The 15,914-nt window shown below is 41.5% G+C and overlaps 2 protein-coding genes and 1 non-coding gene across 4 annotated transcripts; 1 reads left to right on the plus strand and 2 right to left on the minus strand.

Moving 5' to 3' along the window:
* Positions 1-1,646: 1,646 nt before the first annotated feature.
* Positions 1,647-6,998, minus strand: LOC127776685 (ras-related protein RIC2). Its single transcript, XM_052303191.1, has 2 exons — positions 6,587-6,998; positions 1,647-2,392 (listed from the first exon to the last, which is right to left on the minus strand). Exons 1-2 carry the CDS (start codon positions 6,808-6,810, stop codon positions 1,963-1,965), a joined length of 654 nt encoding a protein of 217 aa, XP_052159151.1. The 5' UTR covers positions 6,811-6,998; the 3' UTR covers positions 1,647-1,962.
* Positions 6,999-10,940: 3,942 nt separating this feature from the next.
* On the plus strand, positions 10,941-12,605 carry LOC127777447 (uncharacterized). Of its 2 annotated transcripts, XM_052304040.1 has the most exons (3): positions 10,941-11,360; positions 11,491-11,799; positions 12,058-12,605. In XM_052304040.1, exons 2-3 carry the CDS (start codon positions 11,497-11,499, stop codon positions 12,079-12,081), a joined length of 327 nt encoding a protein of 108 aa, XP_052160000.1. In that variant the 5' UTR covers positions 10,941-11,360; positions 11,491-11,496; the 3' UTR covers positions 12,082-12,605. The 2 variants fall into 2 exon arrangements, with proteins under 2 accessions (XP_052160000.1, XP_052160001.1); XM_052304041.1 differs by lacking the exon at positions 10,941-11,360 and having other exon boundaries at positions 11,367-11,799.
* A 608-nt stretch (positions 12,606-13,213) lies between these two features.
* Positions 13,214-13,285, minus strand: TRNAQ-CUG (transfer RNA glutamine (anticodon CUG)). The gene has a single exon. It is a non-coding gene; the product is annotated as a tRNA-Gln (tRNA).
* Between the last annotated feature and the right edge of the window lie 2,629 nt (positions 13,286-15,914).

A 15,914-nucleotide genomic window follows, 5' to 3' on the forward strand; every position in this document is an offset into this window, starting at 1 on the left:
TACATGTATGTGTGATAATGTGATCAGGAAGTCGCCTGAATTGATAAAAGAAGATGTCAAATAAGTACATATATATATTACCCATAAAGTATGAAATTTGCAAGTATTTCCAAATAATGCATGACCAGGCCTTGGAAACCTCAAATCTGAGCTAGTAAATATCATGGTTAATAGAGATTACTAACACCTTTACTGTAAGTCTGTAACTAACTAGAACTAATGTTTCGCAACAAAAAAAAAAGAATAGAACTTATGTTCATTACATCAGTATGTTTTCAGTAATGAGTTTGTCAAGGTCCACTAGAATGACACAGAAGGTATTGTAGAACAAAATCCTAAATCTAATAGAGGTCTAGAACTAAAAAACCAGCTTTCATCAGATAAGAGAATTTAAGATTTAATTCTGTAACCAGATTTTTGGTTGGTCTCTAATGCAAAGTGTATCACATTAACTGCAGACACAGATCTCTTTTAGTAGTCAAACTTTTCTTACTAGCAGCAGTGACAGGGAATAACAAAAGCAAAAGAAATTTTATACCTTTAGGATGAGATGGCAATAGCACTAGGCTCATTCTGTTTCTATGGTTAATCTAAAAAGGGAGAGGAAATATGGGAAAGGCAGGCCTAGAGAGGAATACCTCCTGAAAGCATTGTCCTGATTTGGAAGCATATCCAACAGCATATCCAGATTGTGCTTGCCAATCTCTGCACTATATATGTTCCATGGCTGCATACTGCTCAATGCAAGAACAAGATCTTACATGAAAGAGAAGCATGAAGAGCAATCTAGGACAGATCAATGGCCTTTCTGAAAAAGAAAGAAACCAGTTAATTGTGGCTATGGTGTTTTCAGGGTGAGAATCACAGTGCAGTTCTCCTCTGGCATGGATGCCAACGTAGCAGGCGTTAGACTACGTACATTGCTATTGTCATCCCTGCCAAAGGAGAATTGCCCTGCCATTCAGCATAAACCCTGCTTTTTATCTGTTACTGCTGCACATTTGTGTTTGCAGGTTGAAGTGGGAGAGAGAGGATGTGATGATTGAAGTTTTGAATAAGATGACCTTTGCATTTTGGATTTGGATCTTATCATATTTCAGAACAGTGGAAAAGTCAAATAAGAAGAGTGTTAAGCTTTTTATCATTCTGGCATCGATCTATTTTACCATAAACTATGGATTTTTTTTTGACAAAACCTATTATCTATGGAAATCATTGTTGCCCTGAAAGGTGTTGTCCAACCACAAAGTAGTGGCTGCAAGAGCACACGTCTTGTTGAATGAGTTTTGCCTCCAGTAGAGTCTCCTGTAGGGTTTGCCTTGAAGTCTTTGCTTTGGGTCAACTGCAATAGAATGAGGGAATGGTTTGCTTTGAAGTTTTTGCCGTGGGTCAACTGTAATAGAATGAGGAAATGGTTTGACTTCAAATGGGATAATGTTTCTCCCTGTCTAAGGGTTCTCGTATGCATGATGACCATGCTGGGGCCTGGGGATACCATTGAGAAAATGAGAAGCAACCAAGATGACAAAATTCCAGTTAGTTACCATGACCATTGTCCTGACGTCCTCTTGTATTTTGCGGGTACCTACTAATACTAAAAATGTAAGTTATTTATTTGCTTGCGTGCCAAATTGCATCCCACCATGTAGTACAAGTGTACACTCTGCTTATCATTTCCCCTTTTACCAAATCAACAGCGTGCAAGCGTAAAACATATTTCTACTTGATTCAACAGTTCAAGCATGGCTGCAATGGATTCACATGAAAACCAACACCATGCCCCAGTTGCCGCGGAGACCATACAACAATAGGAAGATCTAAACTGATCTGGCCAAACCTTTCAGTTATAGCAATAAACTCTCTACGTAACATAGAAATTGCTAATACTACTAACAATTTCTCAGTCGCTGGAACGGCGATAACACAAGCTCACACAGGTCCCAAAAAAAATACAGCAAGAGCTCAGCCCGAGCAGCAGCCGCCCTTCTTCACCGCCGAAACATCATCCTTTATATTGATCTTCTCACCCTTGCCAGGACCAGAACCTGCATCATCACCTGCTTCGACTGACCTCTTGCTCACGATGCGGTAGATCTGGGTCAAGACCTCTGCAAATGCATTCTCAACGTTGGTGGACTCGAGCGCAGAGGTCTCCATGAAATAGAGCGATTCTCTCTCCGCGAATGCCTTCCCTTCATCGGTTTGAACTGCTACAAGATGGCGCAGATCAGACTTGTTGCCAACTAGCATGACAACTATGTTTGGGTCTGTATGGTCCCTCAATTCCTTCAACCAGCGCTCAACATTCTCAAAGGTCGAGTGCCGGGTGACATCATAGACAAGCAATGCTCCAACAGCACCTCGGTAATATGCACTAGTAATAGCACGGTATCTGCACCAAGAACAGATGCTTCATAAGTGGAGGCAGAAGTAAACTGAAAAGGCAGCATTCTGACTTGCAAGATAAATCAGTCAGTGCTGAAACTACTAATAAAACAGTCAGAAAGTAGTATAGCAAGAAAAGGACAAGATATATCTGCAAATTTAAGGTATTATGCCCATCCTACAGGACCTGCACTTAGTTTATGTTTAACTCCCTCTTGTCCTTAGCATAGATAATTCAACGTTATTAACCAAATCTATTCTACTCAATGGTAGAGTTGCTTATCTACAGGTCTGAGTAACACAACCCAGGCACACCCTGGTGGATCTCAATCCTATATTCCTTTGGGTGAACTAAGTATTCCAGTATTGATGAGCACAATTGAGAGAAGTTCGTAATACCATTTTCAATAATAAAGAAAGGAAGAAGTCTACTTTTGCCCCTCTAATTTTTGCTCAAGTGCATTTTTTCATCCTAACATTGCTGTGGCCAGGGAGCTTTGCCATTCTGCCTCCATGACACTTCTCCAGTAAATACAACCACGTACCCCATGCTCACAGAGCTACTTGTCCGATTCCTACAAACAACCAGAGCAGATTCTCCATCCAGAAAGAGATCAAGAATGTTTTTTAGGAGACATTGCTTCAGTGTCAAAATACACCATCATCAATGAGATTCCTTCAGGAAGATCACCTCCATCCAGTTTTCTCATTCCATATTCTATCCGGTGATGAGGATTTTTTTTCATCGGATAATTATCACAGAGCTGTTAGCCCTTTACCAAAGCCGCCCCGACATCTCTCACTGTTGCTGCTGTTGATTTTTGCCTTAGACATCAGCATCACTGGATAGAACATGCAGCGAGGAACTAGATGGAGTGAGCATGGTGAAGGTATTAATTGGTGATTGCCATACTTTGGCAGCAGCAAAGCATTGTCTGACGCTAAGACCCACCTGATTTCCTTGACTACAAGAGTCTGCTCCTCTGGCTATTTGTAGGAATTGGACTAGGAGCTTCAAGAACACGGTGTGACGTGGTTGAATTTGCCAGAGGCACAACCGCACAACAATGAGGCAGATCGATGGAGAGCGGCAGCAATGATGGTGAAAAATGGACTAATGGAGTTCAAGCATAAGTACAATGACCAGAAGTGGACCATTTCTGAATTTAGTCCAAAAGATGTACTTTGGGACAAAAAGTGTGGACTTCTTCCACATCAAAACCATGATCAAACATAACTGCTTTCAAAATCCATACTGCACAAACATACGTGTGCCGTTTCTTTAGATATTGAACAAACTGTATATGTGCCATGAATGGCTGCTATCAGGAATGCAATCTCCGAACTTTTGCTAGCATTGTTAAAAGCTAAAACTGCAAGATTTGTTTCAAATAGTACTATAGCATAGCAGTCTTACTGCCAATTGGAACTGAAACTTTTGACTTAGTCAACTTCTGTGGTTCAAGTTCCTATTTGATACAAACAGATTGTGGTAGTGGATAGCAACAAATATAATTCTGCATAGAAAACATCAGTACTTATTTGGTATGTTAAGTGATACTCCCTCTGCCCCAGTTTAGAGGTTGTGAAATATTTTTTTGCTAATACCAAGGAATAGATGCGTGGAAGAATTTGTTTCTGTTAAACTGGTAATTAATCGTATGCATGAGTATTTAATCACATCGTTTGAAACAAAATTGACTGTCCTACTTCCTAGCCAGCCAACGAAATTGCATCATACCCCGTTCCCCGTGCAGCCGCACATGCAGATGAAGCGATTTATGCATGCATGCAACAATTAGTTGGGTTGATTGGCCAAAATTGAAGACATCTGTGTTATGGGACACCCGTCAAAAAAATAAGCGCCCTCTAAACTGGGACTGAGGGAGTACATAATATAATACTATGGGTGATTTCAAAATTGCCATTCACCAACGGTGGCAATGAGGATTTCCCGCCCTATGTCTCACTGACATCTGGTTCATGGTAAAATCATCAGATACAACTATTGGGGAGTGGCAAATCATCAGCTATCCCTAGCTCCCTACTACATTTGCAACTTCAGGTCATGGTATGCAATCCAATATTATTCAGCTGAATATACCAAAGTATGCAAGAGAACAATAGGAATATACCCTAAAAAATTACTGACTGATGGCTTCTAGAAGAAAAGGAACAGCAAAACAAAATTTAGCTTTAACTGAACATTGCTCATGTCTTGATCAAGCAAAATGTATTTTCTGCTGCTGCCTGTAATCAAATTACTGTTGCAAGTCCAATATTACAGCACTATAGCCCTAATAACAGATACCATCAAAATAAATGCAACAAAACCATGCTTCTAGACAATCACTACTTTGAGTCCAATGAAAATTTCAATTCCAATGTCCAATATAAAACCCACTACCCTCCAAAGAGAACTGCCATGTGCCATCGTGGCTATTTTCAGTTCTTCACTGCAGTAGCAGAAGATAGTGCTTTCAAGGCACAGAGAAGCATATGCACCCTTTGAGAAACACTGTCAAAACTTCAGATACACTATTCTCCACCTTTTCTGCTTTAATGGAATGATCTTTCATCATTTTGAGTTTCATCAGTCATACCTTGGTTATTTTCCTTGTTCAGGTTTGTGTGAGTTTTGCAGTTACTAGGGAGTAGGGACATGCCTGTGTGTTGCAACAGGAGAGATGGACCAATGATTGTCTGTAGAGGGCCAGTTTTTTCCTTTGGGGGGTGGGGGGTAAGGATTGTACGAGGACAACGACTACGCTTTTATAGAAGTAGAGATATTTGAGTTTTAGTTGACTGAATACATGCTGCACTGAGATAGCTATGGTGAGAATATGCAATAGTCCTAATCTATTTGTTATTAATGTGGAACAAATTGTAGTAACAAGTAACTAGAGATGGGTAATAATGAAGAATATATTATTAACTGATTGCCATGCTTTATAGAAGTGGAAGCATTTAAACGCATAACTCTATGTATATGAGAACTGAAAATAAAGTAATGGGGATAACTTGAGAAAAATCATGTAGGATCATGGACTGTAAGTTTAGGCAGGTTCTCTATCTAAAACTAAAAAAGGGTAAAACAAGCTACCAGCTCACAGCAAACAAGAGCTTCTGTTATTCAATACAACTGCACAAAAAGGTGGAATGGATGGATACGAGCGATTCCGACCATCGGCAAGAATCATTTCTAAAATTAGGCAACCATACTCAGCAAACATGTTTGCAACGTTTTCTCCAGTAGTATGGGAAATGATTGATGTGCAGGACATGGGTTTTTAAGCATAAAAACTGTGATGATATAAGGAGCTGTAATAAAAATGGCAACAGAAGCTCTATAATCAAATGGATGTATCAAGTAGATAAGTAAATATTTTTAGCTTTACAATAATCATTCCCAGATTCAATAATATTAAGCAGCTGAGCAGACATATGCATTGAGTACCTATTTTTAGCATTATAACCGCTAGTGCCCAACTCAAAATTAAAACCGGATGGACACGATTTCCTCCAAATATTTGAAAATAGTCATCTCACTTTCTGGTCACAAGAAGTTATTTTAGTTGGGCAAAGACATCCATGTGTCTAAATAAATTCGCGCATGGATCACAAGTCCTATTACCCTTCTCTCCACACAATAACTATTGATGGTCAAGAGAAACAATGCAAAAAAACCCTACTGTGGAGTTTGGACAGTTTTCCACGATTGCGTAGGACGATCTAAACACACAGCGGGTTCAAGATGCCATCACCAAAACTAACAATTAAACAAGGATAACCTCTTTATCCAAACACTAGTAGATGAACTAGAGAATTGGCGGAGCTAACCCAACTCGACTTGACGAGCTCATTTCACACGAACAGCACCAGAAATCAATCAATCAATTAATCAAGCATGATAAGTCTAGTAAAGCGAAAAAAACACTGAAAAACCATTTACCACAACCGAAACGAGTCAAACCCTTTCCATTTCGGGGATCGAGCAAAAGATCTACCTACATCAAAAAAAAAAATTCCTGCACACTTAGCAAACCGCGTCGACACACGCAACGCAATTCGGCAGCGGCGAGATCCAAACCGCTCGGGCGTCCCACGTGAATGTAAGAACATGGATCTACTCTCGCAGCGGCGGGCGGAGAGGAGGAGAGGGGTGGGGGGATGGGGATGGAAGGAGGGAGGAGGGACGTACCGTTCCTGGCCGGCGGTGTCCCAAATCTGGGCCTTGACGACCTTGCCGTCGACCTGGAGGGAGCGGGTGGCGAACTCGACGCCGATGGTGGACTTGGACTCGAGGCTGAACTCGTTGCGGGTGAAGCGGGAGAGGAGGTTGGACTTGCCGACGCCGGAGTCGCCGATGAGGACCACCTTGAAGAGGTAGTCGTAGTCGTCCTCCGCCCGGTACCCCGCCGCCATTGCTCCTCTCCTCTCCTCGGGGTGCAGGTGCAGGTGCAGCTCGGCGATCGATCTGGGTCGCGTGGAGAGGGTGAGGGGGAAAGGTGACTAAAGGCGGAGGAGAGGGGGAGCACGAGACGAGCACGGCAGCGGGGCGAGGGGGGCGGTGGCGTGCGCGTGGAGTGCGGCGGATGGGGGATTTTGGTCGGGGTGCGGATGTGGGCCGGGCCGGGTGGGGTGGAGCTACGTTTTTTCAGGGGCTCGTGTCTTTTTAGAGCAAGTTTAATAGTATAGCCAATTAATAGCTTTAATTTATCTATAGCCAATCTAATAGTACATTCCTATAATAGTTACATATTACACTATTAATATCTGGTCCCACCTGTTATACATATACTGTGTCTTGAGTCCATGCTACAGGTAGCTATAAATATGTATCATGCTGCTCTTCTCTCATCATTAATCTCTTTAGGGCTTGTTTGGTACAACTCCAACTCCTAAATTTAGCTCTAGGAGTTGGGTCTGGAGTGGAGTTGTGGAGCTGACTAAACCCAACTCCACAACTCTAGTTCATTTTGTGAGAGAGCTCCATCCAGCTCCACTCCCAGTTTTGGAGGAGATGAAACTGTTTGGCTGAGCTCCAGCTCCAGGATGGGTGGAGCTGGAGCTGTGCCAAATATGCCCTTAAAATATGTTTTGGTGATGGTAGAGTAGGTAGGTGACGACGTTTTGATTGCGAGTGATTTCGTGCCTTCGTGGCAGACCACGCTGTACACTAGTCCGGCCCTTTCGTTGACACTCCGAATGAGTTCTTTTTTTCTTTTTTTAGCAACTTTAAATAATTTTTTTTGGTTTCAGTTAGCACGTTTATCAAACTGTGGAAAAAATATTATATAGAAGTTTTTTTAAGAAAAAAACAAAGAAATTTGTTGTTAAAATTTTTAACGGTTAATATTTAATTAATCGTGCACTAATGTTCTGTGCGGTTTTGTGTGTGGCCGGTAAGTTTTAGCGAGATGCTTAAACAAATGCACCCTTGTTGTTGAGTCCTATGGTCCACATAAATCAACAAAAATATTTGTTTGATAACATACATTAAAAATGTAGAAATTCGAGACTCAAGCAATAGAAACCATGATATCTTATCTCATGCTGGTTTTTTCACAAAATTCATTACAATGTCTCATTTCATAAGGGTTTCTTTGGAACCCATAACCGTTTAAAAAAAACACCCGAACATAGCGTCATGCCCATTAATTTCCTATAGAAATTAGAACACATGAAAGTTCTATCGGACAATAGACAGGAAAAAACACAGTAACTTTGTGCTATGGAATGGAAATGTGAGTGCTAGATTTTCTCCAAAATTCCTATGAAATAACTCATTCCAAAGGAATTCTAGAGGGATTTGAGAGAGCTATTCATTTGCTCTAAAGGACCACATAGGGATTATTTCTATAGGAATCAATTCTTCAAAATTCCTCTTACTTTCCGTTTGTTACAAAGATAGCCTTTTAAATTTAAGGTTTCCTTTAGAATGTAGGATTTTATAAATGAAAAAAAAACTTAGGATTCGAGTGTCATATCATCTCAAATCCTATGGATGAAAAAACACAATAAAAGTGCATGAATAACTATTTGAATGGAGCACATGAAAAACACAAGAAAAAAAAAAGAGAGATGGACGCAAAGGAATTTTCCAAGAGGTAGAACCTCATGTTAAAAATCCTCCACTATAATTTGAGGCAATCCTAAGGAATTTTAAAGGAATTTGGTGAAGCCTTTCCTTTGTTTCAAAGAGAATATAGGATCTCTTGCCATATAAATCGAATCATCTAAAATTCCTTTTGTTTCAAAGGATCCCTAAAGCCACATGCCACTCTTGTAAGGCTTCTCTAGATTGCGGGAATAAAAATACATAGGGATAGAACAAAAGAACAAACACAAGATTGATGTGCCGTGGCTTAATGAATATCACAAGAACTTAAAAACACAGGAATCACACATAATCTTGTTTCGATGTCTCATGGAAAAATACAGGAAATTTAATATTTGTAATTTGATTTATTAGATAGAGAAGGAAAAGGGATAGAGAGGAAGTGCATCGGAGTTCTCAAAGGGAAATGTAGGCTTAGCTCCGTGTCCCCCGATTTTTAAAACGATGAGGAAAAGCTTCAAGCTTAAAGTTTTCTTTTTGGTTGTTTGCCCTTTTTATATCTCGATATAAGATCTGGAGTATATGCACTCGTGTAAGTTTTGACTGTGGGTACACTTATGGGTATAGAGACCAGATTCTATCCATCATTTTAAAAAAATAACCTACTGATGCACAAGCGTCATTAGGGAAATCCTAACATAGAAAGTAGAAACTATCACGTACTACCTTTGTCCTAAATAAATTAATTTCCACCCATCCCACGCATACCAATACATAACGTAAAAAAATAGAATACCCTACTTTATCAAATCTCAATGTAACTTTTTCTCACTTTATCTACCCCTTAATATAATTATTTCTAACTTTCACAAACTTCAATGCAATAATTACTTTGAAATAAACTTATTTTGGGACAAATAGAAACAGCTAAAAATAAACTTAATATGAGACGAATGAAGTAGTTATCATACTTGCCATGTTATATAAACACCGTGTGTAGAAACAATATATTCAACGGGTGTTTTTTTTCAAAATAAATTCCCATTCAATCACCTCTATTCTCTCTTTTTTTATCCACCTAACCCCTTATTTCCGTTCTTCGTTTATGTGTAGAGCTAATTTCTTGTATTAGAAATGATTTATTTATCTTTTTTTCTCTTCTCATTAACTTTCTTTGCCACCTTAACTTTTGTTTATGTGACAACGTACTTAACGCTTTGAAAACTAAGGTGGAGGGTTGGGAGTGCCCTTACTTATCGGTGCTCCTTTTCTTGTCTGTAACCTGGCTGTCCCAATTGATTATATGACCGTGTCTGACGAGATAATCTGATAAATTGTACATGTACTGTGCGACGATCAACTGAAAGCACTGCTGATTACGCATAGGAACATTCCCAACTGGAAATCAATCAATGCAATTCGGAAGACAGATCAATCGATTTAATACTGCCCTTGTTTAACTTTTTATCACCGGAATCAGTCGAAAGCAAAATTTAAATTTTAAAATTTAATTTTACAGCTAATTTTAAAATATTTTTTTCGTGGTTTCTCTTTTAAGTCATTAAGAACATATATAGAAGAGTTTTTCTTATAATCAGCTCTCACCCAACCAATGGGATTAGTACACATCTAACATAAAAATTCTCACGCATCGTCAGATCCCACATGAGTAGCCATCACATCAACACCTCTCTACTGTCAAACAAATCGCATTTAGATGAATGGAATTACATCGGGGTTTAAATCCTGGTGTCCACAAATATATTGTGTGCAGGGATTGCAAATTATACCTATTTGTTTTTATTCCTCAAATACACATGAGAGGTGCATATCTTTAAGAAGGCAGTTACAACTGCTGAAAAATAGAAAAAAAAAACAAAGCGACAAACAAGGGCCTTACAATTTGTTTGTAAAAAAACAAAAACAAAAAGGGATAATTTCTTGCTTGATTGTCCACCAGAACCGATTGGATCTTGGATCTAATGAGTCGCATCAAATCCAATCTTTAAGGACCAACCTGCTCAGATCAAGCTGAAAAAGGTTGTGAGATCATCTTCAAATGGGCAGCCAGGTCGCTGTCATGCAGCTAGGTTGCTCACAGTCACACACTAATGTCCCAGCTTAATTTGCTTGGTCGTTATGCCCACAATCTACACCGAAAAGCTCTTGCTTGATTGCTTTGATTCTCGGTGATTCCAAGGTCTAGTAGGATCAAGATCTGCTCTAAAGTTGTGCATAATTGCAGAGAATTATTGCGGAGAAATGGCGATCTAGTAGTACTACTACCTCAAAATATACGATGTTTAGGACAGATTAACTACTCTTACTAAACATCATGTATAAAAAATTGAGGGAGGAGCAATTAAGTACAGAGAGCAACATCGCCACTAAGGACTGAATCTTTCATAGAAGTGGTACTGCTTTTAGCATATTTGATTTAATTTGTTGTGATTAACGTGGCATGCATGACACTAAAGTCATCATCTTAGTGCTCATAATTAATGTAAGTAGTATATATATATTGTACCCGATCTATCCCCATCACGGATATCCTACTTAAAAATCTTAAATGCGTTCGTTGCTAGATGCATCTTAAGGTTTCTCTCCTGATCAAGGCTTTGAGAGAACTTTTATAGACATCTGCAGACATGATGGAGAGATGCCTCGTGCTAGGTTTGATTGGTTGGTTGGTTGGTAGAAACTAGAAAGTGAGTGAGAGGTGGAGAGATGAAATGTACTTGTTGCAAGAGGTGGAGAAGAAGACACCAATCATAAAAGAAAGGAGGAGCTGACCTAGTTGTGGCCCCCCTCTAACACTGATCAATGAACAATCAATCATGGACATAGATAGATCACGGTTACCTTTGCAAATAGCTTTTAGCCAAGATCAGATGGTGGCGTCCAATCTTGCTAGGTCAGCTAATCTCACCCCCTTCTCTGAATTTTCTCATCATTCTTGTATCTTTCTTGATGCAACCATCGATCCAACCATCCTCTGAATCTCTGATACTACTATATTTTTCTTTGGTCGATCTGCGAGATAGGCCGCAATGGCGTCGTCGTCTTCGCTGCCGGAGATCGTGAGCTTCTCGCCTGAGTCCGACGGATCGTCGTCGTCGTCGGCACCTCTGATCGGCGGCGACGGCGAGCTCGTCGTGCAGCTGGTGCCGCGAGACGTCTCTGATGGGATCCTGGGCAAGTTCGCGGACACCAGCGAGTTCGACTTCGACTACGACCAGAGCGGCCTCTGGTCGCCGCTGGTGCTGAGGCCGGAGGTCCTCCTGCTCGCGCAGACGCCGGCCGGGCGCCGCCGCCGCCACCACCACCACCGCTGCCGGTGGAAGCGGAAGAAGGTAAGTAGTAAAAACCAAAGAAACCCTGCATTCTATCCACCCTCCTTGCTGCCAGTGAACCGGACAAAAATTCAGATTCCGGTAACCAGCCGAAATGATTTCAAATTCAAATTTGTGGCATAAATTTTCATTAAATTCATATACTTTGGGCCAATAGCTGCCTCCTAATCGACGGTTTTTGGAACCACATGCTCATGGATAATCGGCAATGAAACAGAGATCAGTCCATGATGCATCTTGATCTCTTCTCTGATGCAGATGCTCTGCTACTGCTTCTGGTGACATGAAATTGGTATTTTGGCATCATTGGCTTGGCTTCTTCTCGAGTGCAGAATTGCGTGCTTAATGATGGAGTAGGTATCTATGCGATGCAACAGAAGAAAAAAAAGGGGGTCAATACTCCAACACAAGAGGGTGTCCAATCCACGCATGTACTGCCAAAACATTGTGAAATACTTTTTTTTTTTGGTACCTGATGCTCTGTAATTACCATTGATTTCTTTAACAGCTTTACTGTTTTTCCATGTGAAATTTATTGATGCATCGTGCGTGTACTGATCTAAAGAAGACAAATGTTGTAGAATTACTTCGCATCATGCGTACCACGTGTTAATTTTCAGCCTTTTAGTTAGAGGAAATTAAGAACATGAATGGACTGTATATATCTGCATGATATCTAGATGGACAAAGAAGCGGAAAATAAGCTTCTTTGTAGAATTGTAATCTCTCCGTTTCACAATATAAATCATTATAGCATTTTTCACATTTATATAACATCAATATGAATATGAAAAATAGTAGAATGACTTTTTTTTGAAACGGAGGAAGTAGTTGTGCTTTCAGCTTAATGCTCCGAGTTACAGCGCCTGTATGATCAGCGTGTGGCAAGATACCTTCTTGCCGATGGAGTTTTGAGCGTTGAGATTGGTCCTCCTGATTCTGCGGCTTAGGTTTTTTGGTTGTGAGTTCATTGTAGCTGTGGTTTGTTTCAGTTTATTTTAATAAAAAAATTCTTTGCACAACCAGTTATTTCACACACATTATCTTCTAAACAAAACCTAGTCAAAAGCAAAAAAAAAGAAAATAAAAAACTAGAGTACCAAGGTGTCTACGTAGATTTTTCATTGGTTTCCGCTTGGAAGTTTGAAATGGTGTATTTCGTAAGAAAAAAAAGTTTAGAAAGCTGCTCCAAAATATCAAATAAATTATTTTTGAAGTTTAAAATAATTAAAACTTATAATAATTTCTCGTTTCACGTGCACCTTCCAAAGCACTCTTTTATCTCACTAGGATTGAAGACTTGTTTCTGTCAGAGAAAACCCTGCAATAAAAATGATTTTGCGTATCTGAATGGAAACATGATTCTTCGATGTAACAGAGTCCATATGAATAAAAGAAAAATAAAAAAAAATTAAGGTCCCACCGAGATTTGAACTCGGGTTACTAGATTCAGAGTCTAATGTCCTAACCGCTAGACCATGGGACCTTTCATGCCGTGTTCTCTTAAAGACTTAATTTATACAAAACTGGAGTAGTACGCCAGTAGAGTAGCAAACATCGCCGAGAGAGAGGGGTCTCCTCTCCTCGTCCTCGGCAGCGAGATGCGCGACGCGCTGGCAGGCAGCGAGGGAGTCCGGATCCGGGGCGTCCGTCTCTAGCACCGAGGCAACCGTACATACGAGGATGCACATGGGCGGCGGTTTGGGCCGCCTGCTCCTGGGCAGGACGCACGCAGGGGCCCTGCCTGGGGCCTGGGGGTTGTCCGGTGATGATGGTTGTCTTCGACAGGTCTGCCCATCACCTGTTCGACGAAATGCGTAGGTGAGAATCCTGCGGCTTTCTCGGTTGGTTTCTTAATGTTTTTGGGGGAAAACTGATAGGGAGTCACTACTCCACAAATATATATCGGGTTCAGTTTTTTGCTTCAAAAGAAACAAATTTGTGCAACTGAGCCTGGGTGCGTCTGCAGCAGCTCGCTTTCCTCTCTTCTCCGCCTCCCCCTTCCTCGCTCGTGCCCCTGTCTGCTGCGCTGGTGGAGGACCGAGGCAGCGACCCAGTAATGCCCGAGACGACGATCCAGCGAAGTTACCGACCCCATCCACGATCGTGACCGTGATGCGTCCCGTCCTGGAACACTGAAACGATGGCTCCAGGTTACAGCTTCCTTGGGGTAGCTGTGGATGACGCTCATGGACTTTTTTACTTACTCCGTTCCAAAATATAACCATGTTTAGTCCTCGGGATTTGTTCCAAAATATAACAACTTCTTCACTAACATTCTGTTATCATCCCATCACAAGTTCACAACACTTCACCATTCACTTTTCCCACTTACCTCCACTACTCATCCAATCACAACCCTCCACCATTCACTTCTACCTACTTTCTTAATAAGCGTGTCCAACTCTAAAACTTCTTATATTCTGGGAAGGAGGGAGTACATGTTGGAAATACAGTCATATATCGGCATATTTTAATCCAAAATATTAAGACAATAATCATGCATGAACAATGTGGGGTGATCTAGTGATAAAATGTAACATAACCAGGAGCATGCTTTAGGTATAATAAGCATCATGAACATACCAAGAACGCAATAGAATTGCGACTAACAGAGGTATCAAAGATTGAATTAACAGTAAGAGAATGTTATACCCTGTAAATGTCCCTACGCTGGATTGTGAGGCAGAACTGCCTCCGTTGACGTTGTCGTTCGCAGTGGCTCCGGCTCACCGGCGCGTCTCCAGGTGCTGCGGCGGCAGCGGCGGCGGCGGCTCCAGGTGCGGCAGACATGGTGGATGACGAAGAACAGAAGACGAGGAGTAGTCGTGCGGAAGCACTCCCCAAAAACCTGATCACCCGCCTACCCGGTGCAGATCTCAGGCGAAAGTGTGGTTCCGGAGGCCCTGCTCGTTCCGATCTCTCGTGCGCCCAAGCGATCAGAAGCGGGGAAGCAGAACATATGCAGCACAGGCGCGCGCGCGGAGGAAGAACACCAGAGATGAAAACCAAGCGAGAGAGATCTGATCGGATTAGCGGTTTCCTTATAGCGCAGGAGTGATACCGCCCGTTGCCGCACTAACGACGCGATCAATTGGAATTGAATCGCCTGGCCGTTACGGAGGCAATCGCAGGATTGGTCCGTTGCGAAAAGGATAGGCGCAGGCGCAGGCGCAACGCACGCCACGCCACGCCCACGGCCTCGGCCCTGCCGGCCGGCCGGCCAGCTCGGCTCGGCTCAGCGCGCACGCGCTTGTGGCTTTCTGATTCCCACCTCAACCCGTCAACAGGGAGCCTCCAATAACTCCCTATTTAAGTTGAGATACTCCTCGTTTAATTCCTGAGGTGCTATTATTATCCTTAACATTTATTATGGGCCTTTGAGATTTAATAGAATAAATCGGGCCTAGCCCAATTATTCTAACAATCCCTACCAAATTTCAAGGCTCATAAGAAATGTTCTCAAGGTTGTGCCTGTTTGATATACCAATGTTTTGGTGGAGACTGTTAAGTTGAACTTCCACCTAGGAAATGAGCTACATCAGACCACAACTGAACAATGGACTATGCCTTGAATTGTCAGTCTTGTGTGATCAGGTTTCACTCAAACCCTTGACTGGTACTGGGCCGCCGTTCGCATCCCCTCTGTTTGGAGCATATAAGTTAAACTCCAGGCCTTTTCATGAGTATCTAGAGATCGCCCAAATCTCATAGAATATGACTAGCAGTCGAACTCATATAGGTGTGTTTCTTCTGAGATGTTCTGCAGGTCAACATCTCTGCTTAGAAAAGCCACTCGGATCATATTGAGGCATAAGCCATTCTACCATGCAGAAAAGAAGAGAAGTACATCATGAAAATGAGCCCTTTTCAAGGGTCTCTTCTCTCTGTCACACAATAGTTTGTTTCGCCATCCAAATTCACGGGATCTCCGATCACAATGGACAGGTTTCCACTATTGTGCAACCTTAGGTGGGTATCAAGCCCATTTCCCTCGATGCACTGTCTATCACATTACGTGGTAGCCCCTTGGTAAACTGATCTGCTAGATTTTTAGCCGTTTGGACATAGTCCAATGCTATCACTCCGGAGTTTTTCTGCTTTCTGACAGATTT

Source organism: Oryza glaberrima, chromosome 6, assembly GCF_000147395.1.
Source record: "Oryza glaberrima chromosome 6, OglaRS2, whole genome shotgun sequence".
Lineage (NCBI taxonomy): Eukaryota > Viridiplantae > Streptophyta > Magnoliopsida > Poales > Poaceae > Oryza > Oryza glaberrima.